The 26,640-nt window shown below is 49.9% G+C and overlaps 1 protein-coding gene across 1 annotated transcript in view; it reads left to right on the top strand.

Moving 5' to 3' along the window:
• Positions 1-1,625: 1,625 nt before the first annotated feature.
• Positions 1,626-26,640, top strand: part of HIP1 (huntingtin interacting protein 1) — a 151,379-nt gene continuing 126,364 nt past the window's right edge. Inside the window, exon 1 of the mRNA XM_047838725.1 lies at positions 1,626-1,809. Coding sequence (XP_047694681.1) covers positions 1,690-1,809 — 120 coding nt within the window. The 5' untranslated portion in view covers positions 1,626-1,689. The remainder of the gene's footprint in view (positions 1,810-26,640) is intronic.

The raw sequence follows: 26,640 nt of genomic DNA on the forward strand, positions 1-26,640 counted from the left end.
GTTTGCTGATACACCTCCCTCAGGTCCTCCCACCTTGGCCTTGGCTCCCCTTCTGTTTCTCTGATTCTTTCTCCCCAGGTTCCTGTGTTTCCACCCATCACCGGCCCTTTGGCCTGTGCTGACATTGCTCTGCCCAGAATTGAAGACATCGGCCTCTTCTTCAGCCAGCGCCCACACTGTGCATTTGATATCCTCTGCCTTCCCAGACACAAAGCCTTGAAAACTAGGCGACAGCTCACTTCTGCCTCAGAGAAACCCAAAGGGAGCCACTACCCCCCAAAAGGTGAAACCAGTGTGTTATGCAAATATAGCCTCAAGGCAATTACCCCTGCATCTCATGGCCACCCTGAAATCCCTCCTTATAGGGGGATTCTGGCCCCACCACTGCCTCCTCCCTCTCCCCACTCCAGGCATCCAGGCATATCCTTAAAACATCCCACAGGACATTCCTCATTCCTTTGTAGGCCCTCAATGTTTCTCACCTACTGCTGGAGTCTCCCTGTTGGTTCCCTCCCTTCCTCCTCGCCCCCATAATCTGGTCCACACAGTAGCAGTCCCCCGAAAGCACAGGTCTGAGCAAAAGCCTTCCCTAGTGCCTGTAAAGGCCCACCCCCTCATTCACTTCTCTATTGAATGTGTGAATTATTATCAAAAGCTCTTAGTTAAAAAAAAATTAATACTTTTCGTCCCCTCCAGTTTTAAAACATTTGTCTTTAAAACATCAACATTAGCATTTAACGGGAAACTTCTTTCTTCAGCAACTCCGCTAAAGATCACGCTTCCCTCTGCCTCTCGGCACCCTGGCTGACACCGAACAGGATGGGAGGGGTGGCCCCGAGCCGCATATAAACACAAACAGAAGCAGGGGTTTCTACCAACAAGTTTGTTCTGGCCGGCTCCAGACCCGGAGAGGTTTGGATAGGTGTCCCACTGTCCCACCCAGCGCCCTCGGGTCGGCGATCGGCGATCGTTACAAAGGGGATGGGCAGGGCTGCAGGGCAGGGTCAGGACGCGGGAGGAAGCAGAGGGAGCAGGGTGGGGGCCGCCACTCCGGCCGCCAGGTCTGGCCAACGTTGGCCCTTCCAGCGGGGACCTGGCCTGGGGCAGCGCTTCCCCGGGCTGCGGCCGCCGAGCCCGTCCATCCCGCGCTCTCCCGTCCCGCCCGAGCGGCGTAAACAAGGCTATTCCCAGGCGGCCTGGATTCCCTGCGGGAGGCCCGGCGCTCCAGCCCGCGTGACCCCCGCCCACCACGCCGGGAACCTGGCAGCGCCCGCGGCCGAGGAGAGCGCGGCTCGCGGGGAACAGGCGGGGAAAGCGGCGCGCCGGGCGTCGGGGGAGGGGCGGGCGAGGGCAGGTCAGGGCAGCCCCGGCCCGGGCCCCGCCCCCCGCCCCGCCCCCTCCGGGGGCGGCTGGAACCGGTGACGGACAGGCGTCCGGGCCGGTCACGGCGCGCCTCGCGGTCCGGAGAGCCCCAGAGGGGCGGGGCGCGCGGTGGGGCTCCAGAGGGGGCGGGGGCGGGCGGGGAAGCCTCTGGGTGGGGCGGGGCCGCGGGAGAGTAGCAGCGCTCCCAGCCAATAGGAGGCGGAAGCCGTCCCGTTAGCGCCGGATCCCAGCGGGTAGGGCGGGGCGGGCGGCGCCGTGGGGATCCCGGGGCGGCCGAGGGCCCCTGACTCGGCTCCGCGCGGCGACATGGACCGGATGGCTAGCTCCATGAAGCAGGTGCCCAACCCGCTGCCCAAGGTGCTGAGCCGGCGCGGGGTGGGCGCGGGGATCGAGGCGGCCGAACGGGAGAGCTTCGAGCGGACTCAGGTGAGGAGCGGGGGACCCCGGGGCATGCGTGGCTTGGGCATCCCGAGAGACGCAGTGCCCGGGAGGGGCTTTGAAGGGGGCAGAGGTCTTCAGGCCCAGGGAGGACGGGGCAAGGGGGCCGCGAGAGGGAGCATCTGGGTGCTCAGGTCGAGGCGATCCTGGGGAGGTCGGGGACCCGGAGGCATCCCAGCTGGCCTGGGGAGAAGGGCAGGGCGGCTCCGAGGAGCTGGCACGACCCGTGGGGCAGGGCAGGGGTCACAGGGACGGTGAGAGCCGAAGGAACGGAAGAAGGACCGAATGGAAGGGGTGCCCTCTCAGCAGGGGAAGCGCATTGGGGGGCCACTCAAGTGTGGCGGCGGAGAGCGGAGCGCTGGACTGGGATGAGAAGCGGGGAGCCCTTTCCTCCCCTCTCCATCGCTTCTGGGTTGCACTGACATCCCCCCCCACCCAGCACCCCCTTCCTAGTGCCTCTTGCTTGGCTCACGCCACCCCCAGCTGTCGGCCTCCGAGGGCCAGGCTGCAGGGGTCTGAGCGGCGAGAAGGAATGTAGGAAATGCGACGTGTGGCCGAGCTTGGAAAATGGGGGCTGGAAGAGAGGGCCGGCCAGGGGCCAGGGGCCAGGGGCCGGCCTTTGGCCGGACAGCCCGCTGCTGGTCAGGATGAGCTGCCCAGTGATGCCCAGAGCCCTGACTTGGGATTTTGGTTTCATCCCCCAAGATGTGCCTGACAGCTAATAGGCAGACTGCCCTATTTGTCCAGCCTGAGCAGGGCTGGGGGCCAAAATTCCCCAGTGTCATCAACAAAAAGCCACAATCCATTTCTACCTCGGAGTTTGAATGCCTGGTGTATTGATTTGACTGAATAAAGCGGACATGTTTCTGGTGTTCATCAACTCGTTTGTATGCAAAATCCATTTCAAAGGGCACAGCACTTCTTTTAATCCCCGTGCCAAAGTTGTATGGGCAGATTTGTGCTTCACTCTCGCGCTCAGGGTAGAACCTTTGAAGATCCAGCTGGGCCTCCACAGCCAGAGGCTGGTTCCCCTGCTGTGTTCTGCCTCACCCCCACTGCCAAACACAGTACAATGTGAAGGAAGGCCTTTGGGGTTTTAGATAGAAAGATTGTGAGGACCTGACTGTGTATTCTGTGTATGGAAGCTTGCAAAGAAGAAAGCTTTTCACCCCCTGGGAACTTCATCTTCTCTTTCCAGTTGCCTCTGGCCCTTTGCACGTGTGTCTGGGTGGCGTAAAGTAGGGAGTGTCCCCTTCCTGGGTCATCCTACCCCAGGCGTGATGGGAGAGATGGCAGTTCCCTGCTGCCTCCCAGGGACCAGCTGGGTTTGGGTTTCTGGCTCTGTGGACTGGCCCCCTTGGAAGGAAAGAATCTTTCCGTCTGCTTGTCCACTGTGTGTGTTCCTGCCTCAACGAGCTGCCTGATCCTGAGGCTTCTTGCTCCAGGAAGCAGTGTGAATCGTCGTCTTTTTTTTTTTAATGGGAAAGGAAAAGAAATAGGTGTTCTTTTATGATAACCCATTCCGTCTGGAGTCTCAAATCAGTAAAAACTGGAGCACTAGAGGAAGACACGTAAAACTTTGACCCATTATAGTGATGGAAATTAGATTTGCAAAAGCTTCCTTCTGCCCAGGACTGGCATGTCCCCTCGCCATCCAGGGACCACCCAACAAAGGAGACTCTAGGTAAATGTTTGCAGGTTTTTTATATGTGGAACCCTTGCGATTGGCCACACCTGACCGAGTGCCTTGTTTTGGGGGTGGGGGGGGGGAGAGTGAGGAGGTAGGCTGGGGCAGGAAAAGAGAGTTTCTCTGTTATTGAAACCGTAAGGGGGGGAGGGGGTAATGAAAGCAAAGAAAAGAGAACAGTCCTAAAACTTGGCATTAATCAATCTGCAAAAGCTCATTTTGTTTAATGACTTCAACTGTATCCAATGTATTATGAGATATAAAAATGAGCTAGAAAATACTTTTAATGAGTTGAGAGACCAGGAGAATCAGCCAAGGTGTAGTGATAATTGTAGCTAATTATCGTGTTTGCCACCGTTCTAAGTACTTTGCTGTATTGCCTTCTTTAAGCTCAACAAGGACCCATGAGGTGGGCATCAGCCCCATTTTCCATGAGGAAATTGAGGCACAGAGAGGTTAAGTCACCTGCCCAAGGTCACACGGCTGGAAGTGGTCCCAGCCTTTAACCACTGCGCTGTGTTGCCTCTGAGGCAACAGTGGCACCCAGTGCCTCTGGGTAGAACGGTGGCATTGGAGTGTAAGAGGTTTGAGTTTCATAGCCAGGCACTTGGATAGGCTATAGGACCTCGGGCAGACCTTTCTAAGTTTCCCTTACTATAAAATAAAGATGATACTTACCTTACAGGTGTATTGTGGGGGTTAAATTAAATAAGAGGCGTGAAGGCATTTTTGTAAACTTTGGGACACAATTTCAGTGATTCTTGCTGTAATCTGGGGAGACCGAAGGAAGCACAAATGTTAAGTAATGGTGCAGGCTGTGATTAACTCTTCAGAAGGGGGGCAGAAGTGTTCCTAGGTAATGTGATAATTACCGAGAGCACATGCGGAAAGTACAGGCTGGCGTGGGTGTGGAGAGGGGTTGGGAGCCCTCACCAGGACCTAACCGCCATTCAGCATGAGATAGTGCTTGCTGGGTGGAGAGGAGGGGAGGTGGGCATTCTAGAAATGGGGAATGGCAAAGGACACGTCTGGAGATGAGCGCAGATGAGGCTAACTGGCTGAAAAGCAGAATTGGCCACTCCCGCCTCTCAACCCGTAGCACCTGTTACCCTGTCCTGTCACTATCTCTGTTGCCCTCGGTCAACTAGGAGCTTCATGAGGACAAGACTGTGTCTTTTTTTTTTTTAAGTTTATTTATTTATTTTGAGAGAGCACGCAAGCTGGGGAGGGGTACAGGGAGAGGGAGAGAGAAAGAATCCCAAGCAGGCTATGTGCCGACCGAGCCCAACTCGGGGCTCGATCTCGTGAACCGTGAGATCATCACCTGAGCTGAAATCAAGAGTTGGACACTTAACCAACTGAGCCACCCAGGCGCCCCATGATTGTGTCTTGCTCTCACCTGTGTCCTCAGATGCCTGTGTTAGTGCTGAGCCAGCTGTAGGTGAGGGTAGAAAATGACTGGTTAACGTCAGCAGGGAAGCCCTCGCCTGGGTTAAACTCAGCTGTGGGCATCAGGTGGCATCTTTAATTACTTGATGCTTTTTCCTAACAGCCCCTGAGTGCCCTCCTGGTCCTTTGTCTCCTACACCCTCAGTCAGGAGCCCTGCCCCATGCCCGTGAGAGGACTGTGAATTCTCTGCCTTCCTTCTGGTTAGGCCAGCATCCCTGCCAGAGTGGGGACCCCAGACCCACCTGCCGCAGCCCCCATCTCCAACCTGATCCCTGCTGTGTCCCCCCCCACCCAGCCCATCACAAGCACCCTTCAGGCTCTAGGGGAGTGAAAAGTGGCTCTTGCCCTCAAAAAACTTGCTGGGGTAAAGATACCTTGCCTGGAACACTTTACAGTTTATACAGCACGTTTTAGCCATCGTTGGGGGCTCTACTGTGGTTGGGTATTAAACACCCTCATCTTACGGGTGAGAGCTTGGTAACTTGCCCAGGGCCACCCGCTGGTGACCGAAAAGCAAGATTCAGATCCAGGACTCCAGGTCCCAGGCCCCTTCTACCACGCTGTCCTCATGTTGGCCAAGGAGGGCAATTCTGGAATGAACCAGGAGGGCTGGCACCCATAGACAAAATTCCCTGTCTGTATTTGCTTAGCTGGAAAATGGTTTTCTCCATGGTTTATGTTTTCACCATCCATTTAGTGAGCAGAGAGCGTGGAGGGGACACAGAGATGGGTAAGATAAAGAGACCAGCCTGGGGGAGCTCATGAGTCAGCAGAGAGGCGGACCAGCTACTGTGGGGCTCTTCTACACAGAGGACTTAGAGCACCAGCATCACCTACTGAATGAGAGCTTGCATTTCAGCCAGAGCCCTGGGTAGCCCTGGGCACCCTGAAATTTGAGCACCTCTGCTCTATGGTTGGTGATTGCTAAGGTCAGAGGAGGCGTTGGGGCTCTGGAAACACAGAGCCTTTGGTCACAATCTCTTCCGGTGGAGCCCGCCACAGAGTAACAGGATCCCAACCAACCGTGAGCTGGAAAGAGCCAGGAAACTCGGGTTCTCGAGAGGAAGAGACAGAAACAAATATTTACTGAGGGCCTGGTGGGCACTAGAAACATGCTGAGTGATTTATAGCCGTTATTCTATTTAATAGCTCAGGCTCAGAGAGGCCAAGTGACTTGTCCAAGGTCACGCAGCGAGTAAACCGAGAAGCCAGGGTTCTGAAATCTGATGACCAAAACGTCGGGGGGTGTTTCTACCATTTTGCTCATGATCTTCAGCTCTGGCTTTGATGCACCTGCTCAAAAATTTTGGGGTTTGAGCAGAGGGATCAGGGCTTCTTTTTTTTTAAATTTTTTTTAATGACTATTTTTAAGAGAGACAGCGTGAGCAGGGGAAGGGGCAGAGAGAGAGGGAGACACAGAATCCGAAGCAGACGCCAATCTCCCAGCTGTCAGCACAGAGCCCAACATGGGGCTCGAACCCACGAACTGTGAGATCATGACCTGAGCCAAAGTCAGACGCTTAACCCACTGAACCACCCAGGCGCCCCGAGGGATCAGGGCTTCTTGACTCTGGCTGCACAGGAATGGTTTCTAACATAAAAGGTGCTGTCCCCCTCCTGTCCCCTGCTTGCTCTCTTAGTTGGTATTGGAAAGGTAGAGAGGATGCTAAGAGCTTTCTTTGAACTTGTGGTTCTGTACTTTGGTTTCCTCCCATTGGTGATAATGAGAATAGCCAACATTTATAGCATTTGCTGTGTGCACATGGTAAGGGCCTTTACGAGCCACACCTGCTCCCAGTTCTTGGAAGGAATTTACAAATTATGATCCCTATTTTACAGATGAAGAAATCAAGGCTTAGACATGTCAGTAACCAGCCCAAGGTTCTGAAGTCAGGGTCAGAGTCGGGACCCAAACTCAGGAAAACCAGCCCCGGCTTGTGCTTGATTGTCACCCTGGAGTCACAGCCTAGCCCCCTCAGCTCTCTTTCTCCCCCTGACAGTTGGGTCCCCAAAGTGCTAACCTCACCCCACTTCTCTTTCACCTTCTGTCCACTTCCTCTGTGCTCAGCTCCTCTGATAGTTTCTTTTCTTACTTCCTGTGACGCCACCTCCTGAGTTCTTGGCCTGCGTGACCACTTCCCATTGGACATTTGTCCCTACATAAACCACACGTGCTCCAGACTCAACTTTGGGCCTCCCCGGCCTCTGAATGCCAGTGTCTGGTCCTCGCTGGTGCCCTTCAGCTCCTTGGCATCCACTGTGAGTCCTCCCTTTCCTGTTTCCTCACAGCCACACTGTGTTCTGTGATGTTTCTCTTGTCCACTGCTCTGCTCTGCACTGTTCCTGCCCTTAGTACCTCTTGCCAGTGTTGGTGTAATCCCCTCCTTTCTGCTTCCCAAATAGCCTGGGGCCAGACGGGTTGTCTCTAAAGCCCAACACTGGCTTCTGTAACCCCCTTTTTTCAAGAACCTTTGCTGGGTCCCAAGAAGCCCTGCATGACGGGGCACCTAAGGGTCCCCGGTGCCTCTCTCTTCCGGGCCTTAACACTGCATCCCTCCACTAGACCGCCACTGCAGTCTCCTCCAGCCAGATCAGGTATTCCAGCAAGCAGGGGCCCGTAGCTACCGTCTGTCAGTCCCATTCACCCAGGTCACACCGTGGCTTCTCTCCCAGACTGTAAGCTCTTGGGGGCAGGGTCTGGCTCTCTGTGCTGAGCGAGCCCTTGCAGGAGGCAGGCGCTGGGCCTGTTTGCCAAATGTGTGGATGTAAAACAGTTGGAGGATCTACTGGGAGCCTGGGTGCTACAGGCAGGCCTCTGCTTGCAGAGTACTTTCCCTTTGCACATTTTGGAGACTCTCCCTCTGTCTCCTTTGATTTCTCCAATGATTAACTCTTACTAAGTGACTGCCCTGTGTGCCAGGCTGGTGCGCCCAGGGTATCCATTTAGGAGAGAGCCTGCAGAGTCTAGAGATGGGATTAGGGTTCACGGTCGATGATTTGGATTTCCGTTAAGTTCTGAACACTTTATACACATTCCCAGAACACGGGCTTGGACTTCCCAAGGTTTCTTTCTGCTTCGGGTGGGGCCATTCTGAGCTAGAAGGTATCACGGGGAAGGGAGAGAAACTGGCCTAGTGTGTCCCAGGCACCTGGACACGGCTGATGGCAGTGGCCTGCGTACTGCTGCTGGAGTAAGGGATGTGCACACGAGTGTGGAGTAATGTGAGAGTGCTCCCGGGGGAGTGAGCAAATCTGGCTCTGCTACTGAATTTCTCCGCCCAAACTGGGGAGGCCGGGCAAGATTTCCAGCTCTCAACCGTTTGGGCTAATAAAATTCCTGGAAGCGGGTTTCCACCCTGAGGAATAGGGACCCGCGCTTGGTCGGAGCTCTAGGCTGCTCCCTTGAAAAGCGTCCGCGTCCCCCCTGTATGTAGACTGGGGCGCATGAAAGGATGGGGCTGAACCTTGCTTAGAATGGGATGAGGAGCACCCACGTGGCCGGAGAGCCGAGTCCCCGCCCCACTTGGGCACTGGAAGGGCTCCTTGCCCGGCATGTCAGCAAGGCACCGAGGAGGACTGTTCTACACCCCCTGTCCACCGGCCCACTCACTCCACCACCTTGGGACAAAGTACGGAGCAGACCCGGGTGGGGGGTGGCGGGGCGGTGGGCCAGCGGCCAGTGCTTCCCCCGCATCCAGAGGGTTGATGGCCTGAAGAGGTGCCCACCTAGGAAAGGGAGCTTGTCAGCCCCACCTCCTGGCAGGGTGGGGGCTGCTTCCTGTTTTCCTGCCCGGGCAGGCGGGGAGGAGCCCTGTTCCTGGCTCGTGGGCAGTCCGGTCTGACACAGTGCGGGCAGAGGGACGGGGATTGAAGGTGTCCTCTGGCTGAGACGGTGGAAGGGAGAATGGGGATTTTCTTGGATCTGAAAGGTTGCTGCCGCCGCCTCTGTTAGCGCTACAAGACAGCTCTCGGGAAGCTGGTTGGGGCCGTTCAGGAAGCCCGTGTGGCCGATTGCTTCTGATTTTAACTGATAGGCAGTTTATAAAGCACATTTGCACATAACCTCCCTTCAGCCACAGAACAGCCGTGTGACAAATAGTGGGCCGTTCTCAAGTGTGGTCACTGAGGCTCAGAGAGCTCAAGTGACTTGCCCGAGAGCACTCAGGAAATGGGCTCGCAGACACTTGAACCTGGTGGGTCTTATCTCAAATTGTGTTCTTTCTAGATCTCCCTTTAAAGCTGAAGCCTGGTCTGGGGCTGGTAACTTAGAAAAATGACAGATTTTTTTTTTTTCTCTAAGTCTTTTCCAATTGATTTATTTGGACTTTTGAAATTCCTCCCAGATTTTTGCAACACACATAACTATCAGAGGGCCTGTTTCCAGAATGTGTAAAAAAAAAAAAAAAAAAATCTGAAAAGAGATCAAAGGACCACCTAAATGAAAAATAGTCAGGAAGAACTTCACAAAAGAGAATGAACAAATGGCCGATAAACATATGAAAACGTGCAACCTCATTAGTAATCAAGGAAATGCAAATTAAAATTGCAATGAGGGGCACCTGGGTGGTTCAGTCGGTTAAGCATCCATCCTACTTCGGCTCAGGTCATGATCTCACAGTTCATGAGTTCGAGCCCTGCGTCCGGCTCTGTGCTGACAGCTCAGAACTCGGAGCCTGCTTCGGATTCTGTGTCTCCCTCTCTCTCTGCCCCTTCCCCACTTGCACTCTGTCTCTCTCCGTCTCTCAAAAATAAATAAATGTTAAAAAAAAATTTTTTTTTAATTGCAATGAGATACCACTATGTACCCATCAACATGGCTGAAATAAAAATGGGGAAAAAAAGAAACACTGACGGTGCCGAGCATTGGCAAGGGTGCAGAGCAATGGAAATGCTCGTGCATTGCTGACGGGGCTGCATGTTCGTGCAACCGCGTTGGGTAGCAGCCTGGTGTTATCCTAAAATTAAGGATGTACAGACTCAAGAGGCCAGCACTTTTCCTGTTAGCTGTATACCCAACAGCAGTGCACACACGTGCCCCAAAAGATCTCTGGAAGCATATTCATAACCACCTTTTGCACCAGCTCCAGACTGGAAATAATCCAAAAGTCCTTAACAGTCAATGGATCACTGACTGAATCGTGATGTGGTCTCTCCTCGGGATACTGCACAACACGGAGAATGAAGAAGCTGGAGTTACGTTCAACAACGTGGATGAATCTTACACACAGAATGGTGAATGGCAAAAAAAAAAAAAAAAAAAAAGGCAGAGCCAAAAGGACACCTTCTGTATGCTTCCATTTGGATCAAGTTCACAAAACAGGCAACGCTAAACTGGTATTAAGTCTGCTGCTTCGACGGTGAAGCAGTAAAGAAATAAGGGGAAATAGGGGGACGGACGATCACCATAAAAGGCCAGATAAATATTGTCCTTGGATGCAAGGGAGGTTAGTGATTGGGAAGATGTACAAGGAGAGTGGCTGAGGTCCTGCCATCAATCTGTTGATTGGTCTGTGTAGTAGTTTATGATAATTTATTAAGCTGTGCATTTTATTTTGTGCACTTTTTCTCTATGTTATATTTCAAAATACAGAAGGTTAAAAAAAAAACCTCCTTCCAGGGAGTAAGAGACAGTGTCGTGAGGAGGCCAAGAACTTACCACTTACGTGCCCACCCACCGTTTGAGGTCTCCCCCAAATGTAGCTTCCCCTGTGAAAACCCTTCTTTTTTTTTTTTAATTTTTAATGTTTATTTATTAGAGACAGAGACAGAGACAGATCATGGGCATGGGAGGGGCAGAGAGAGAGGGAGACGCAGAATCTGAAGCAGGCTCCAGGCTCTGAGCTGTCGGCACAGAGCCCGACACAGGGCTCGAACCCACCAGCTGTGATATCATGACCTGAGCTGAAGTCGGACGCTTAACCGACCGAGCCACCCAGGCACCCCAAACCCTTCTTTTTTTTTTTTAATGTTTATTTATTTATTTTGAGAGAGAGAGAGCATGAGCAGGGGAGGGACAGAGAGAGAACCCAAAGCAGCCTGTGCTGTTAGTGCAGAGCCCAACACAGGGCTCGATCCCACAAACCACAAGATCATGACCTGAGCCAAAAATAGTAGGAGTCAGGTGCTTAACCGACTCAACCACCCAGGCGCCCCTCCCCTGTGAAAAGCCTTCTGATGCAGCTTTTGATTGAAGACACACAAATATCCAAGCATCATGTTCCAAGCCCCGCTGTAACAGGTAGTTGTGAAGTTGAGACTTATCACTAGACCACACTGAGCGTGTTGCCCTCGGCTTCCATTCATTTGTGTCTTATGTCTGCAGCGGCAGACGGGCCCTTAGGTCCTCCCTCGTCTTTCAGTGAGTCACTCTATGTCTCGCAGAGGGAATTACACACTGGCTAAGGCCCGGGAGGTCCGTGAAGTACAAAATAAATCAGGTGATGAAAAGTTCTCAAGGGAGAGAATGAGAGAAGAAAGTGTGGTCTAGGCTCAAAAGAAGCATATTTGAATAAAAGCAAAGATCTGGGCGGGGGGGCACCTGGGTGGCTCAGTTGCCTAAGCGTCTGACTTCGGTTCAGGTCATGATCTCATGGTTCGTGAGTTCAAGCCGCGCATTGAGCTCTCTGCTGTCAGAGTGGAGCCCACTTCAGATTTTCTGTCCCTCCCGCCCCACGGCCTCTCTGCCCCTCTCCAGCTTGTTCTCTCTCAAAATAAATAAACAAACTTAAAAAAATAACAGTAAAATTAGTTAAAAAAAAAAAAAGATCTGGATGGCGGACTTGTGGAAGACATGACCCCACGCTTGGCTTGTGCTCCACAGATGTAGATCAAGTCTTGCTTGACAGGCAATGTCAAATGTGAGAACCTGGGAGCTTGGCGGATGTTCTTGAGGGAACATGGCCGAAACGCTGACCTTCTAACAGTGGTTCTGTGAGGTCCCTGTCCTGCTGCATGGTCCCTGGGGCCAACCCACAATGACAGTTCTTAGTTTAGACAGTTGTTGGTGTGTGTGTGTGTGTGTGTGTGTGTGTGTATGTGTGTGTGTGTGATTACGTCTTACTGCCTGTCATGTGGCCCTTCTGCCATATTGATCTGGAAACTAATGCTTTCTCTGGTTTTTCTTGGGTACGTCTTGACCGATGCTATATTCTTCCCTCCCATTTTCCATGATCCTTCAGAAAGAGATTGACAGGCATGAGCTGTGTGGTTTTGCCTCTGAGCAAGATACAGGGCAACTTCCCTTGAAGTAACAGGTCAGCCCAGGACTCTACCTCTCCGGGCCTGGCACCTGGTAGGCTTGCCAAGACTCTGTGTTGAGAACCTTATTCATCTTTGAAGCCTCAGGCTCCTGACACAGCATCTGGCCCCGAGTGACTCTTGATAAGGGTCCATAGAATGAAGGATGAAATATTTTGAATGAAGCCCTGATGAGTATCAGCCATTTTTGGTCCCAGTTCTGAACTGTGAACCCCAAGAAGTACACCCTGACTCTGGGTTCACGGGAGCACTACTTGAGCCAGCAAGAGCCGGGGCCCCTGAAGAGACCAGCTGTCTGACGTAACTCTGGGTGGTTCTCAGGGACTTCCTCTTGAACGTCAGCTCCCTGACTCATGCTTGGAAGTGACTTGAGGTGCCCTGTTTTCTTGAGATTCTTATTGCAGGAAGGGACCTCCCTGTACAGCCTTAAGCCCATTACTGCTGATAAAAAACAAAACTACCCCAACACACCTAGACCCGAACTTTGTCTCCTGCCACAAACTGGCTTACGGTCCTTTGTTCTCAGTTCTAGAGAATCGCAGTTTATAAACCATCCCTGACCCTTGAAGCTGAAATTCTCGCGGCCATTTTGACCTCCCCGCATTCTGCGCCCCTGCGGCTAGGCATGGAGTCCAGTTGTGTCTTCTTGACTCCTCGATTGTTGTCCATATTGTTCCTGCTTTGCCACCCGCTGCTTCTGCCTTAGCTCAGGCCTTTTTCTGGTGCCTGGGCTACATCTTGCACAGCCCAGCTGGCCTTCCTGCCATCCAGCGTCGCCCCGCGTGAGATCTGCCCTCCCTTTGGCTGTCTTAACGAGTTCTGTTTTAAAAGGCATACCTGCTTGTATCACTCCATGTTTTAATTTTTTTTTAATATTTATTTATTTTGGGGAGAGCATAAGCCGGGGAGGGGCAGAGCGAGGGGGACAGAGGATCCAAAATGGGCTCTGCGCTGACAGGCTGACAGCAGCAAGTCCAGCGTGGGGCTCAAACTCACGAACCGCGAGATCATGCCCTGAGCCAAAGTCGAACACTCAACTGACTAAGCCACCCAGCGCCCCTATAACTCCATGTTTTAAAAGCCTCTTTGTCACTCTAAGCTGAAACTCAAGCATATGGGCATTGCACAGAGCCAAACTTTGCGCCCCACACCCCCTCCCCCCCAGCCCTACTCTGTCCCAGCAGCCCACTGCTTCACGCCTCCGTGAGTCTCCAGGTGGCACACCATTCTTTTTGGCCTAGAATGCCACTCCCACTTTTTCCACTTGGCTAAATTCCTCATTCTTGAAGTCCCACGTCCGATGGCCCCCTCTCTGGGAAGTTCCTCCACCACTCTTCTGGGCACATCTACTTGATGGTATTTCTGCGTGTTTCTGTGTCAACGCGTTGATCTGGATGACTGTCCATGACGGACTGTGAGTTTCCCTGTAGCTTAGCCTTCTTTGTAGCCCCCACCCCAAGCATGATGCTCAGGGCCCTGCAGGCCCTCAACAAATGTTTGCTGAGTGAACTCATAATGTGTATTGAGGACCTGACTGTATTTGATTGTTGCTCTAACCGAAAATGGAATAGGGCCCAGATCCCATTCCAAGGCAGGTGCCCCATGCTGGGGTGAATGTACGTGGTCTCTGTCACATTGGACTGAAGCTGTAGGTTTGGCTACGGTGGTAGGGAGAGGAGAGGCTGTTTTAGGAGCGGAGGATTCAGTGGGAGGGACGCTTTCCAGAAAGAGGCTTGTGCATGCAAGAGTCGGTGTGCTGGGAGCCATTATTCCCGAAGTGTGTCCCACAGGTGGGATGACAGGATGTGGTAGGCAACATAATATACGCCCCCCTCCCACCACATTCACATGGCGAAAAGGGCCTTTGCAGATGTAATTAAGGACCTTAAGATAGGGAGAGTAATCTGAACTTTTCCCAGTAAGGAACGCAGCTGCACCAGCACCTTGAATTTAGCCCAGTGAAACCGAGTTAGCCTTCTGACCCGCAGGACCGAGAGCTGATAAACGGGCGTTGTTTTAAGCTTCTAAATTGGTGGTAATTTGTTACTTTGGCGATAAGAAGCCGATACGGGATGATAACAGGTAACTCACGCTCTGGGACAACAAACCTCATGCAGCCCTTGCCGCGCTGCACAGACAGGCCACCCTTTTTAAACCCGGAGGGACACTTGTTATTTCATCTGTGCTTATTGTGGCCATAGATAAAACATTGCGTTTCCACACTTGGTGCCTATTCACAGAAATCTTATCCTGGGAAAACAATTCAGCAGCCGTTCAAACATTCTTTCCTGCTGCGCCGTGGGCTCCTTTGGTGCAATTCCAAGTGTGAGGGTCACAGATATAATTTACTTAACCTTACTTTTTTCTTTTTCTTGATCAAGCCCTGTGCTGTCTATTAAAAAAGGCGGGTGAGAAATCCCTTTGTTTTCTCTACGATCACGATGGCGTCTTTGCTCGAAAGAGAGCTGACTTGTGGTCAGGAATCAGAGGTGGTGATAAATGCACAGCTTCCCTCGGGGTGGCCCTGCAGTGTGCTGGTCCTTCTTCAGGGTCACCAGGGTGGTCTGGAGTGTGCCTGGGTAGTCCTGGCAGCCAGGAGCTCCCTTAGCACTGAATTAAGAATTGGGAACCCTCAGGGCACCTGGCTGGCTCAGTCGGCAGAGCATGAACGTTTGATCTCTGGGTTGTGAGTTCGAGCCCCATGTCGGGTGTAGAGATTGCTTAAAAATAAAATCTTTAAGGGGCGCCTGGGTGGCGCAGTCGGTTAAGCGGCCGACTTCAGCCAGGTCACGATCTCGCGGTCCGTGAGTTCGAGCCCCGCGTCGGGCTCTGGGCTGATGGCTCAGAGCCTGGAGCCTGTTTCCGACTCTGTGTCTCCCTCTCTCTCTGCCCCTCCCCCGTTCATGCTCTGTCTCTCTCTGTCCCAAAAATAAATAAACGTTGAAAAAAAAAATTTAAAAATAAAAAAATAAAATCTTTAAAAAGGGGGGGGCGCCTGGGTGGCTCAGTTGGTTAAATGTCCGACTCTTGATTTCAGCTCAGGTCATGATCTCATAGTTTGTGAGTTCGAGCTCTGTGTGGGGCATCTGTGCTGATAGTGCGGAGCCTGCTTGGGATTCTCTCTCCCTCCCTCTGTCTCTGCCCACATTCACTTTCTGTCTCTCTCTTTCTCAAAATAAATCAACTTAAAAAAAGAAAAGAAGCAGGAAGTCTTGCTTCTCCTGGCTGTGGTTCCCCCTGCTCCATCGTGGTCCCTACCTCCTACATACAGGTCTTCAGTCACAGTCGTGAAATGAGGGGGATTGGCTGAGATCACCCCGAAGGTTGAGAGACTTGGTGATTCTGTGAAAGCACAGTTATTGACTAAAGCAGCAGCCCTGTGAGAGTTGACTGTCTTTTGACAACACCTGGCCCTTGTTATTCCAGTTTTGCTGTCCCGTTTCTCAGCTTCGAACACGGAATTCTGTTTGGCTTTCCTTCTCTGTGAGACCTTCCTCTGTAGCCCTGGCTGCACTTAACTTCTATGGGTAACTTCTTCTGCATTGGTCAGAGAGGGTCTTGTGCCTCCCCGCCCACCAAGAACTGGCCTTCCAAAGTCACTCACACAGGAAAATTACCTAGTGAGAAGTCTTTTGCAGTTGGTCACTTCTGCCAAGCATGATCTTCTGTAGGACCACCAGGTACATCTGCAGAGTCTGAGCACTGCAAAACTCCGGGAGCAACTTCTGATCTTGGGCTTCCCGGGGTTAGTCCGTTAGGCCAAGGTGGTAGCACCTGACAAAAATGATTTTCCAGAAAAACTCTTTGACGCTGACTCAAAGACCACGCAGGGTGTCCAAAAGCGTGCCATTTTGTCTTCTGCCAGCCTGCTTCACGCATTGACCTTCCCTCCCTGGTGCCTCCCATTTTCTGAGGTGTGGCCTCTGATCCAGTCCAGTTTCCCAGAGGAAAGTGAGGATTAGAAAAGAAACTTCAACTTGCCTAGGGTCCATTCTGCAAATCCTTGCCCGGATTTGAGGCAGACCCAGCCTTGTGTCTGGGTCCAGGTTGTGCCCCAAGACTCTGTAAAGGTTAGGAACATGGGCTTTAGGTCCGGCGGGTCACCTGCCATGGGTTCCAGGCAGGCTGCTTTACAGAGACGCTGGTGGGCATAGCTTGATCTGACTCAGTTAAGCAGAGAGCCATGGGAATAGCATCTACGGTAATGAAAATACCTACCTCATAGGCGGTTGAAAGCATTAAATGACATAATGCAAAGAAAACGCTCAGTGCATTGCCATCCATATAGCGAGCACTCAGATGTATCAGCTCGTGGGGTGCTTGGGTGGCTCAATCAGTTAAGCGTCTGACTTCGGCTCAGGTCATGACCTCGTGGTTCGTGAGTTCGAGCCCCTCATCAGGCTCTGTGCTGACTGTGCAGAGGCTGCTTGGAATTCTGTCTCCCTCTCTCTCTCTCTGTCCCTCCCCTGCTTATGCTTTCTCTCTCTCTCTCAAAATAAACAAATAAACTTAAAAAAAAAAAAGAAGAAGTATCAGCTGATATTATGATTCTCTTACTAGTACTTAAGCACATCTAAATTTGGGGGACTAGTGTACTACTGGGCACGGGGTAGGCTCATGGCTATGAGATAAGTAAATGAATGGATCTTGGCTTCCTTGTTGGTCTGCTGCCCGAGGACGCCTGAGTTGAGGGTCACCTAGATGAGGAAATCCCACATTTTCAAGGGTGGGCACAGAACCACAGGAAGAGTTACCAGGAGATCTCAGGAGGCAATTGCCTGGACCATGACCCCCCCCACACTGGCCCGCCTTTGCACTGGACCTGGGGAGGGATGGCGTGCTTGGAGGAATCTGTCTTTCTGGTCCTAAGTCCCAGGGCTGGCTCAAATGTCGGCTAAGATGACAGAGGGCATGCAGAAGGAATTATCTAGTCTGGAAAGACAAAGGCCGAAGTGAAGGCACAGACAGGAGGGCAGAACACTGGGGTCTGGGTCGCGGCTCTGCCTGTGACCAGTTGTGTGATTTTATTTCCGTTGAAGGTCTGCATGTACACAGTTTCAAGGGTCAGATAGCAACTCAGACTTGTCACCACAATCCAGGAATGTCCTGGTCCAGCACTTTGCTCCTCCCCAACTATTTCCTGCTTCCCAGAAGCACACCATTTTTAATTCTTGAAACTGCTTTCGTTATAGCCGTTATTGTGAACCTCATTATAGCCATTATTGTGAACCTGCCATTCTGGAAGATAAAGATCTAGCTTTCATCTGCATATATGCTCCCCCCATCCCCAGGACACTTTTCCTCCTCTGTGCCGCTAGAGTTGTAACTCTCTATTCAGAGTCAACTTTATCACGACCCTGGAAATGCCAGGAGCAGCTGAGTATACGTGGTATCTTTTCCTTTCCTGCCTAAGTTTTTGTTATTCCCAGACTAATGAATTGTTTTCATTTGCTTGCTTGGGGTTCTGTGTGCTTACCACTGATTCATCCACAGCTCTGCCTTAATATGCAAATCTCCACTTACTCATTATGGTGGGGGTTGCCTCGGTTTCCCCATCCTAGGTCAAGTGAGAAGGCGAATGAGCAGGAGGTTGGAGGGAAGTCAGCAATCGCGAAGGTGACGTCAACCAGCGATGATTGTTGCTGTCTGGAACTTTCTTCCCAAACCTCTAACTGGAAAGTAATTATAGGGCAAGTGAAGGGGTGCCTCCCTGTGCACAATGGGGATTAAGGCCCACCTAACTCGAGAGGCAAAGTCAGCCAAACCGTATAGGGCCGTAAGGAGTCTGGATCAACTCACGGATGACTTAGCCGTGACCTTTTAGGAAGGAAAGTCTGAGCAATTAAGGGTATCCTTATGTCATAGGGAAAGACCTGGACCTCACAGACCCCTTTGAAGGCCTCGTTGGAAGCAGAACTTAGGGCTGATTGGACAAGACTGATCTGATGACGCTAATGATATTTTTATGGAAAGAAAAAGTTTCCTCTAATGCCTTAGAAAAACAGTAACTGTCATAGCGATGATGGTGACTGGTGACGGTGTGGTCATCTCCTTCACACCCTGCTCAGGGGACGGCTCAGAGCCTGGGGTTTCTTTCTATTTATTCTCCGTGCCATTGAACGTATTCAGAGTGTCTTTTCTCATGGGAAATGGGAAATAAAACCCATTGGTAGGAGAGAGTCTTAAATGCCTGGGGTAGATTCCCAGCTACTATTCTGCCTTAGGCCTCAGAGTGAGGGGCAGGCTGGGTAATGAGTGGCCCTGAGACCCTCCCAGCCTCTGCCTCCTCATTTGCAAATGACTTTATGTAATAGTACAGGCCCACAATTCCTTGTCTGCAGTTCTGAGATCCCGAAGGTCTGGAAGACTACTGGTTTATTTCAGAGTGTGGTACCCGACCTGTATTTGTCTGGGCCTGTTTGTAGACTTTGTCATGTGCCCGTCTTAGAATGGAAGGTCCTACGATAGGCTGCAAAGATGACCGTGTTTGATCAGAGGGTGTTGCCCAAACCCTGAAGTTCTAACTCCCCAGACACACATGACCCCAGAAGTTTGGGATAAGGCATCAGGCCCCTGCAGCACCAACTCCACTGTGTTGTGGCAAGGTTTTGAGCAAGATACTTTAGGGATGAAACGTGAAGCCTTATGCCCGGCAAATAGTAGGCGCTCAATAAATGTTAGCTGTTAGGAGTCATCGGTTTTAGAATCCTATCTGTAAGACTAGGAATAATTAGGTTAACCATTCAAGTCCAATTTCTTCCGATCAGTCAATGTCATATGAACGAGTTTAAATTGGAAAGAAGTGAAATGGCAGCTTGGCGTGTCCTAGAAAGAACTGGGTGCAAATCCTGTCTCTGCTGCTTATCACCCCAGTGACCTCGGGCAAATGCCTTAATTTCTTTGCCTCAGTATTCCCATCTGTGTAACGGGGATAATAATACCTGTCTCATGGGGCTGCCTTGAGTATCCAGAGAAACCCAAGAAACGGGTGTGTGAAAATGAATGGCTCCTGACAGATACGCTGAACTGGGCACATCACCCGAGTGGTTTTCTTGCCAAAAGTGCGTAGCCCCAATCTTATCATGAGAAACATCAGACAAAGCCAGTGAGGGATGTTCTACAAAATAACAGACTAGCGGTTCTTCAAAAAAGTCAAGGTCTTGGGACGCCTGGGTGGCTCAGTTGATTAAGCGACCGACTTCAGCTCAGGTCACGATCTCGTGGTTCATGGGTTCAAGCCCCACGTCAGGCTCGGTGCTGACAGCTCGGAGCCCGGAGCCTGCTTCGGATTTTGTGTCTCCCTCTCTCTGCCCCTCCCCCAGTCGTTTTCTCTCTCTCTCTCTCTCTCTCTCTCTCTAATATACACATTAAACAACAAAATGTCAAGGTCTTAAAAGACCAGGAAAGACTAAGGAGCTGCCACAGACCGGAGACGAGACAGTAAGAAGTGGGATCCAGATTGGATCCTGGAACAGAAGGAGGACAATAGTGGGAACACAGGAAGCAATCCAAATGAATTCTGTAGTACATAGTTGGTAGTATTGCACCCAGGTGAGCTTCTTAGCTTTGATGATTTTCCTACGCTTATGTAACATGTTAGTTAGTGTAAGGGGAAGCTGAGCAAAGATGTACAGGAACTCTGAACTATTTTTGCAATTCTTCCTAAAGTCTAAAATTATCTCAAACTAAAATGTTAAAAAAAAAAAAAAAAAAAAGGAATGGCATGTTGCTTGGCCGAGCTTAGTCAGGGCTAAGTAAACGTGCGTTCCCTGGCTCCCTTGGGTCATCCGGGGGACATTGGAGACGCACATACGCAGGGGGGCCGATCACGCAGGGGGGCCTATCGGTGGTTTGTGAGGAGGGAAAGTGTGACTAATCCAGGCTGCATCGGGGGAGGGAGAGGTCCTGTGCCTGAGCCGCGAGGAGCTTCCCTGACCGTCCCAGGTCTTCCGGCAGAATCGGAGTGGGACCCGCGTGTGCGGTCTGGGGGACGCGCTCCGTCAGCCTCCACCTGTTGCTGCAAAGAATGGTCAAGCCCTTGGCAGTCAGACAATCTCAGTTTCAGCTCCAGCTCTGTTACTTGTTATCTCTTTGGACTTTGGGGAACTTACTCATCTGTGGTCGGAGATAACGTACTGGCATCTGGGCTCAATGAGTGGGTTCAAGGAGAGGGTCCAGAGCAGTAGCCAGTGCTGAGGGTTGTTTCCTTTCCCAGATGGCACCAGCAGAAGTGCCCCCCCACCCTCTGGGTTCCCCACAGCACTCACTTTGTGCTCCCCCGAGAGCCCTTTCTAGGGATGGCCTCCTAGGGTCCTTGGCTTGTGCATCCTGTTTGCCACGTGACCTAGCGCTCCTGTAGGCCCCTGGGCTTTCAAGTAGGAAGATGTGCAAATGTACTGAGTGGGTGAATGAACAAGTGAGCGAATGAATGAGTGAATGAGGGAGTGAATGAATGAGTGAGTGATGAATGAGTGAATGAATGAATGAGCGAATAAATGAATGAGTGAGTAAGTGAAGGAATGAGTAAAAGAGTGAAGGGGCGAATGAGTACATGAATGAGTGAATGAGTGAGTGATGAATGAGGGAGAGAATGAATGAATGAGTGAGTGAACGAATGAGGGAATGAATGAATAAGTGAATGAGTGAGTGAATAAACGGATGAGTGAGTGAGTGAAGGAGGGAGTAAAGGAGTGAACGAGTGAGTACTTGAATGAGTGAGTGAATGAATGAGTGAGTGAACAAACGAATGAATGAAGGAGTAGTGATGCCCCTCCTGCCTCTCTGAAGGAGGGCTGTGTACTGTATATGATCACTGGCTCACATAGTTGCCCTGGGGCAGGCCATTCTCGAGGATGCCTTTCGAAGTGTTCAGACCAAGCACACCGTTTTATTATGATTTTTCTCCCCCTATCTTGGGTGCCAGTCACCTACCCAGAAGAAGCAATTACCTCCTTTTCTTAAACCGAACCTCTCAAGCCTTGAAGCTGTGTGTTAGTAGTTCGGAATTCTCCAGGCCTCTCTCCTTGCTGCTGAGAACTTTTTGCCACAGGAAGTCAGTCTCATTTTAAGGGCCAAATAGTCACTAAATATAGCCTCCCAGCACAGATATTTAAAGAGCTGCGTTGATGATGTTATGTCTGAACAGAGACGAAGGGGAAGAAAAAAAAATTTTTTTTTTTTTTTTTTTTTTTCTGGAAAGAAGCATGAAGTTACACCAGCATTTCTGTGGGTCTGCAAGGAACAGACTGACGGTTTGGTGTCAATGTCTTAGTTATGGGATCGCCGGCTTGGGCCTCGGAGGTTAGGTTTCTGGTGCCAGGCATTTTTTGATAATTCCTCCTTATCTCTATTTAAAAATGACTCCTGCCCTGGAGAGTGACCTCCGACGAGTGTGTCCTCCCCACCAAGCCCAAGAGAGCTGCCCTCCCCCAGCTCCGGGACCAGACTGGGGTGGAGTGGGACCCACCCCACATTATCCTCTCCCAAGTGCTGGCAGCAGGTGACAAAGGCATGAGTGGATGGCGTCCAGAGATCTTTACTGAAAAGTGAGCAGTGGGTGCAGAAGCCAGGAAACAGTTCATGCCTCAGAGAGAGGCCTGAAATTCCACTCATGCTGGCCACCATGATGTGGGGGAGGGGGGTGGCTTTCATGGGGGCTGATGGCTTCCCACTGACTCTCCTCTGGCTTTCACCTTGAGCTCATTGCATGGTCAGGGTAATATCAAGAGAGTATAAAACCTTGGGGATGATGTTTTTATTTCTCAAATATTCCTTCTAGAATATAAATAAGACTATTTTAGGGCTTCTTCAGAACTTTCTTTGGGGCTGAATTTATGATCTCTTTGGGAGAGAAACTTCATAGCTGTTTTCTGTAAGAAACTGCAGTGAACTATCTTTGTCTGAAGATGTCTACATATATCACTCTTTCACCCCACCCCCAACCCTGTCATAACCAAGATTTTATTGGTACTGGTTTGTTGATTGGTACTCAGACATCATGAGTTAATGCTGGTATTAAAAAATCTACGCAATGTAATTGCAATACTTTGCTAAAGAGTTACTTAATCAGTGTTCCAGCTTAAACTTTGGAGACATTTTATCCACAAGTAGAGGTCACCAGAGCTCGGAATCTTCAAATATTTGTAACTCTCAAGCCTTTTATTGGGACTGTCCTGATAACACGGAATGTGATATCTTACACATTATATCCACGGCCCATTAACAGGTTTGGGGAAATTCTGGACCTTCCTTCCCTAGCCCAGATAGTGTGCAATTCTGATAAGGAGACAAAAGAACACACAGAAGACACAGAGACGACAATAGTAGGAGAAAAACACAAATATGGAGAGTGGGTCATTTAAAATGACTCTGTCACTTGGGTGATGTGTATTTTAGAGGATTTTTTTTATAATGCCCTTCAAAGTGGATGGAATGTTAAGTTTACATCAGACAAAGCCTTTCTTAGTCCAACATTCCACTATTTTCTGCTTTTTCTAAAATTAACTAGCACATTTTATCTCTTAAAAAGTCATTGTACTGGGGCATCTGGGTAGCTCAGTCGGTTAAGTGTCCAACTTTGGCTCAGGCCATGATCTCACAGTTTGTGGGTTCGAGCCCTGCATTGGGCTCTGCGCTGACATCTCAGGACCTGGAGTCTGCTTCAGATTCTGTGTTTCTCTCTCTCTGTCTCTCTCTCTCTGCCCCTCCCCCACTTGTGCGCTCGCTCTCTCTCTCTCTCTCTCTCTCCAAAATAAATAAACATTAAAAAGTAAATAAATAAGGGGTGCTGGGTGGCTCAGTCGGTTAAGTGTCAGACTTCAGCTCAAGTCATAATCTCATGGTGCGTGAATTCTAGCCCCACGTCGGGCTCTGTGCTGCAGCTCAGAACCCGGAGCCTGTTTCAGATTCTGTGTCTCCCTCTTCTCTCTGCCCTCCCTCACTCATGCTCTGTGTGTGTGTCTCTCTCTCAACAGTAAAAATTAAAAAAAAATGAAACAAAAAAAAAGTCATTGTACTTATTTAAAGATGTATTAAAACATGCCCACTCACGCTCTGTGTCTTTCTCTAACAATAAATGCCTTTTAAAAAGTTAAAAGTAAACAAATAAATAAAAAGTCATTGTACTTATTTAAAGATGTATTAAAACATGGGATGTTGTGGGAGTCCATGCTTCTTTAAAAATATGTTTCTGGGGGCACCTGGGTGGCTTGGTTCGTTAAGCCTCTGACTCTTGATTTCGGCTCAGGTCATGATTTCAGGGTCGTGAGATAGAGCCCCATGTCAGTCTCCACACTGGGCTTGGAGCCTGCTTAAGATTCTCTCTCTCCCTCTCCCTCTCTCTGCCCCTAGGCCCCCACTCATGCTTTTTATCCCCCCCCCCCAAATAACAATAAATAAAATAAAAATATGTTTCAGTTTATTACAGAAAACTTGCATTCCCAAATGTTGATAAAGCTGCCTCTTAGAACTGTAGGAGAGAGAGTATGTAAGAACCACCACTGAGATTGGTCTAAGACCGCTTTGTCTCCCACAGCATTTGGGCCTGAAATACCTTCATTTTTAGATTCTGGTTCTGCTGTTAAATCTTCTTTAGTCTCTGTTTGATGATCCTCCTCTGCCCATTTGCTTTTGTTTCATTTCGCCCCTTTTGTTGAGACTTTTTTGGTCAGAAGATTTATCCTTTCCTATTGTCTTTGGGGGCCCAAGCTTCCATTTTTTTCAAGGCCAGATTAGATTACTATATGCTGGTATTCTTGGGGGTTTCTCTTTAGTGCCCACTGAGCAGAATTGACACTTTCCTTCTTGTCATCTTGGCTGCAAGTAGTAACTATGGACGCCGTGGGACAGGGTGGCAGTGCTAGGTGCCTATGGTACCATGGTAAGAACCTTCCAAAAGCCAGCAACCTGGACACTCACCCTCCTGCCACTGAACTTCTGGGATACAAGGTGGAGGTAGAAGAGCAGAAGGAACAGGATTAGGATACTGCTTCCTTCTCACCACACTGTTGGCTCTTTTTCTTCCTTGCTTTTAAGCTCTTCTGTTGTCTTGAGGCACTTAATTCATCTAATTGTCAATCCCTTATGGATAATCTACCTTTCTCTCTGATAGTTTTTCTTTTCTCTTCTTTTACTGTGGTGTACCATGGGCACTGGGTGTTTTACTTTATTTGGGGAACTTGTTTTGGCTTTTACTCTAATTTTGGAAAATTCTCAGCCTTTGTCTGATTATTGCCTTTGATTTCTTTATTCTCTCTTTTGCAATTTCTGTTAAGTGTATTGTGGAACTTCTCATTTTATTTATTCCATTTTATTTAATGTCTTTCATAATTTCCTGTCCAGTTTTCTTTCTGCATTTTCTAAGTGATTTCCTCAGATTCATCTTCCTATTCATGAATTCTCTCTTTGGTTGTGTCTAATCTACTCTTTGACTTCTAGAATATCTTATTTGGTTCTTTTTAAAACTCACTTGCTCCTTTTCTGTAATGTCTTGTTTTTGTTCTGTGGTTTCTATTCCTTCCTTTATCTTATTGAACATTTTATTTTATTTATTTGTTTTTAAGATTTTATTTTTAAGCAGTCTCCACACCTAGCATGAGGCTTGAACTCACAACTCTGAGATCAAGAGTCACACACTCCACCGACTGAGCCAGCCAGGTGCCCTTGTTGAACATTTTAAAGTCCCTTTTGGGGAACCAGTATTTATAGTTCCAAGGTACTTTATTCTCTGTTGAATCTGCTTTTTGTACAGCATTTGATTTTCCCTGTATCTTTTGTCATTTTTGTCTGTGAGATCAGATTATATTCTGTGGGGTCCTGCATGTGCCTTGTATTATGGAAGTGTCCCTTGGGAAAGTTGTATGGTTGTCTCTTCTAGGCCCTACAGGGCTCATTGGTTCCAAGTCCAGTTTTACATGATTTTCTGGGGGCAGGGCTTCCACACTACATGAATAGTAAGGGAAAGGGAACTTGCAACCCAGGTCAGAGACTCTGGCTTCTTCTCTCTAGGCTCCCCACCAAGAGTCTATGCCTTACAGCTTTGTCCAGGAATTCAGTTCCAGATCCCTGATGCACACACAGTCAGGGATCTCAACTTTGGTCTCTTATAACATATACCTGGTTTGTTTATTCCATAGCATGTGTATTCAGATCTCATCTGCAGTAGCCTTCTGGTACCTGCATCTACACGTTCATGTTCATCTACATGTTAATAAAATTTTTAAGGGGCCTCCTGGGTGACTCAGTCAGTTGAGCGTCCGACTTCAGCTCAGGTCATGATCTCACGGTTTGTGGGTTTGAGCCCCATATTGGGCTCTGTGCTGACAGCTCAGAGCCTGGAGCCTGCTTCAGATTCTGTGTCTCCCTCTCTCTCTCGGCCCCTCCGCCACTCACGCTGTCTCTTTCTATGTCTCAAAAATAAACATTAAAAACTTGTTTTAATATTTTTAAGGTTTTTTTCCCCAGCATTTCTACATATTACGTGAGAAAGATCTTATGTATGACAGCTGCTGTCTTTCCCCAAGCGTTAGTCCCCTACTATTAATCTTCCACAAAGCAGCCAGAGAGATCTTTAAGAAAACCCTCCCCCCCCCAAAAAAAAAAACAACACATAAGTCTGATTCTTTCACTGCCTGCTTAAAACCTTCTAGTGGCTTCCTGATTGCTTAAAATAAAACCCGCCTTCATGAAGTGAGCTATGACATCCTCTCTGTGCTGTCCCTCACATCCTCACTGGCCTCGTGCCCCCTGGTCTTCAGCCTCGTGGTATTTCTGCCCGCCTTGCTCCTGTCTTGGAAGCTCTGCGTCTGCTTCGTATATTCTCTGCCCAACTGCGGCCTCTTTTTTCTTTCTTTTTAATTTTTTTAATGTTTTTCTTTATTTTTGGGAGAGCAAGAATACAAGCGGGGGAGGGGCAGAGAGTGAGGGAGACACAGAATCCGAAGCAGGTTCCAGGCTCTGAGCTGCCGGCACAGAGCCTGATGCGGGGTTCAGACTCCCACGAGGTCATGACCTCAGCTGAAGTCAGATGCTCAACCGAGTGAGCCACCCAGGTGCCCCCAAATTGCTGCCTCTTTAAAGGGGCTTCTTCTGATACTCCCCCCAAAACACTAAGTTACACCCCAACTCTCTGTTGTATTACTCCTTTGTGTTTTCTTCATGGCACCTATCACTGAGTAGAATCGTCTTGTCATTTTTGGCGAGGGGATTACATCATTATCCACCCACCCACCCCCCCAAAGCTGGAGTGAGCTCCATGAGCACTAGAAGAATCTGTCTTATTTGGGGCACCTGGGTGGCTCAGTCGGTTAGGTGCCTGCCTCTTGATTTTGGCTCAGGTCATGATCTCACGGTTCGTGGGATTGAGCCCTGTGTCGGGCTCTGCCCTGACAGCGTAGAGACTGCTTGGGATTCTCTCTCCCTGCCCCTT

This window comes from Prionailurus viverrinus, chromosome E3, assembly GCF_022837055.1.
Source record: "Prionailurus viverrinus isolate Anna chromosome E3, UM_Priviv_1.0, whole genome shotgun sequence".
In the NCBI taxonomy this organism is placed as follows: domain Eukaryota; kingdom Metazoa; phylum Chordata; class Mammalia; order Carnivora; family Felidae; genus Prionailurus; species Prionailurus viverrinus.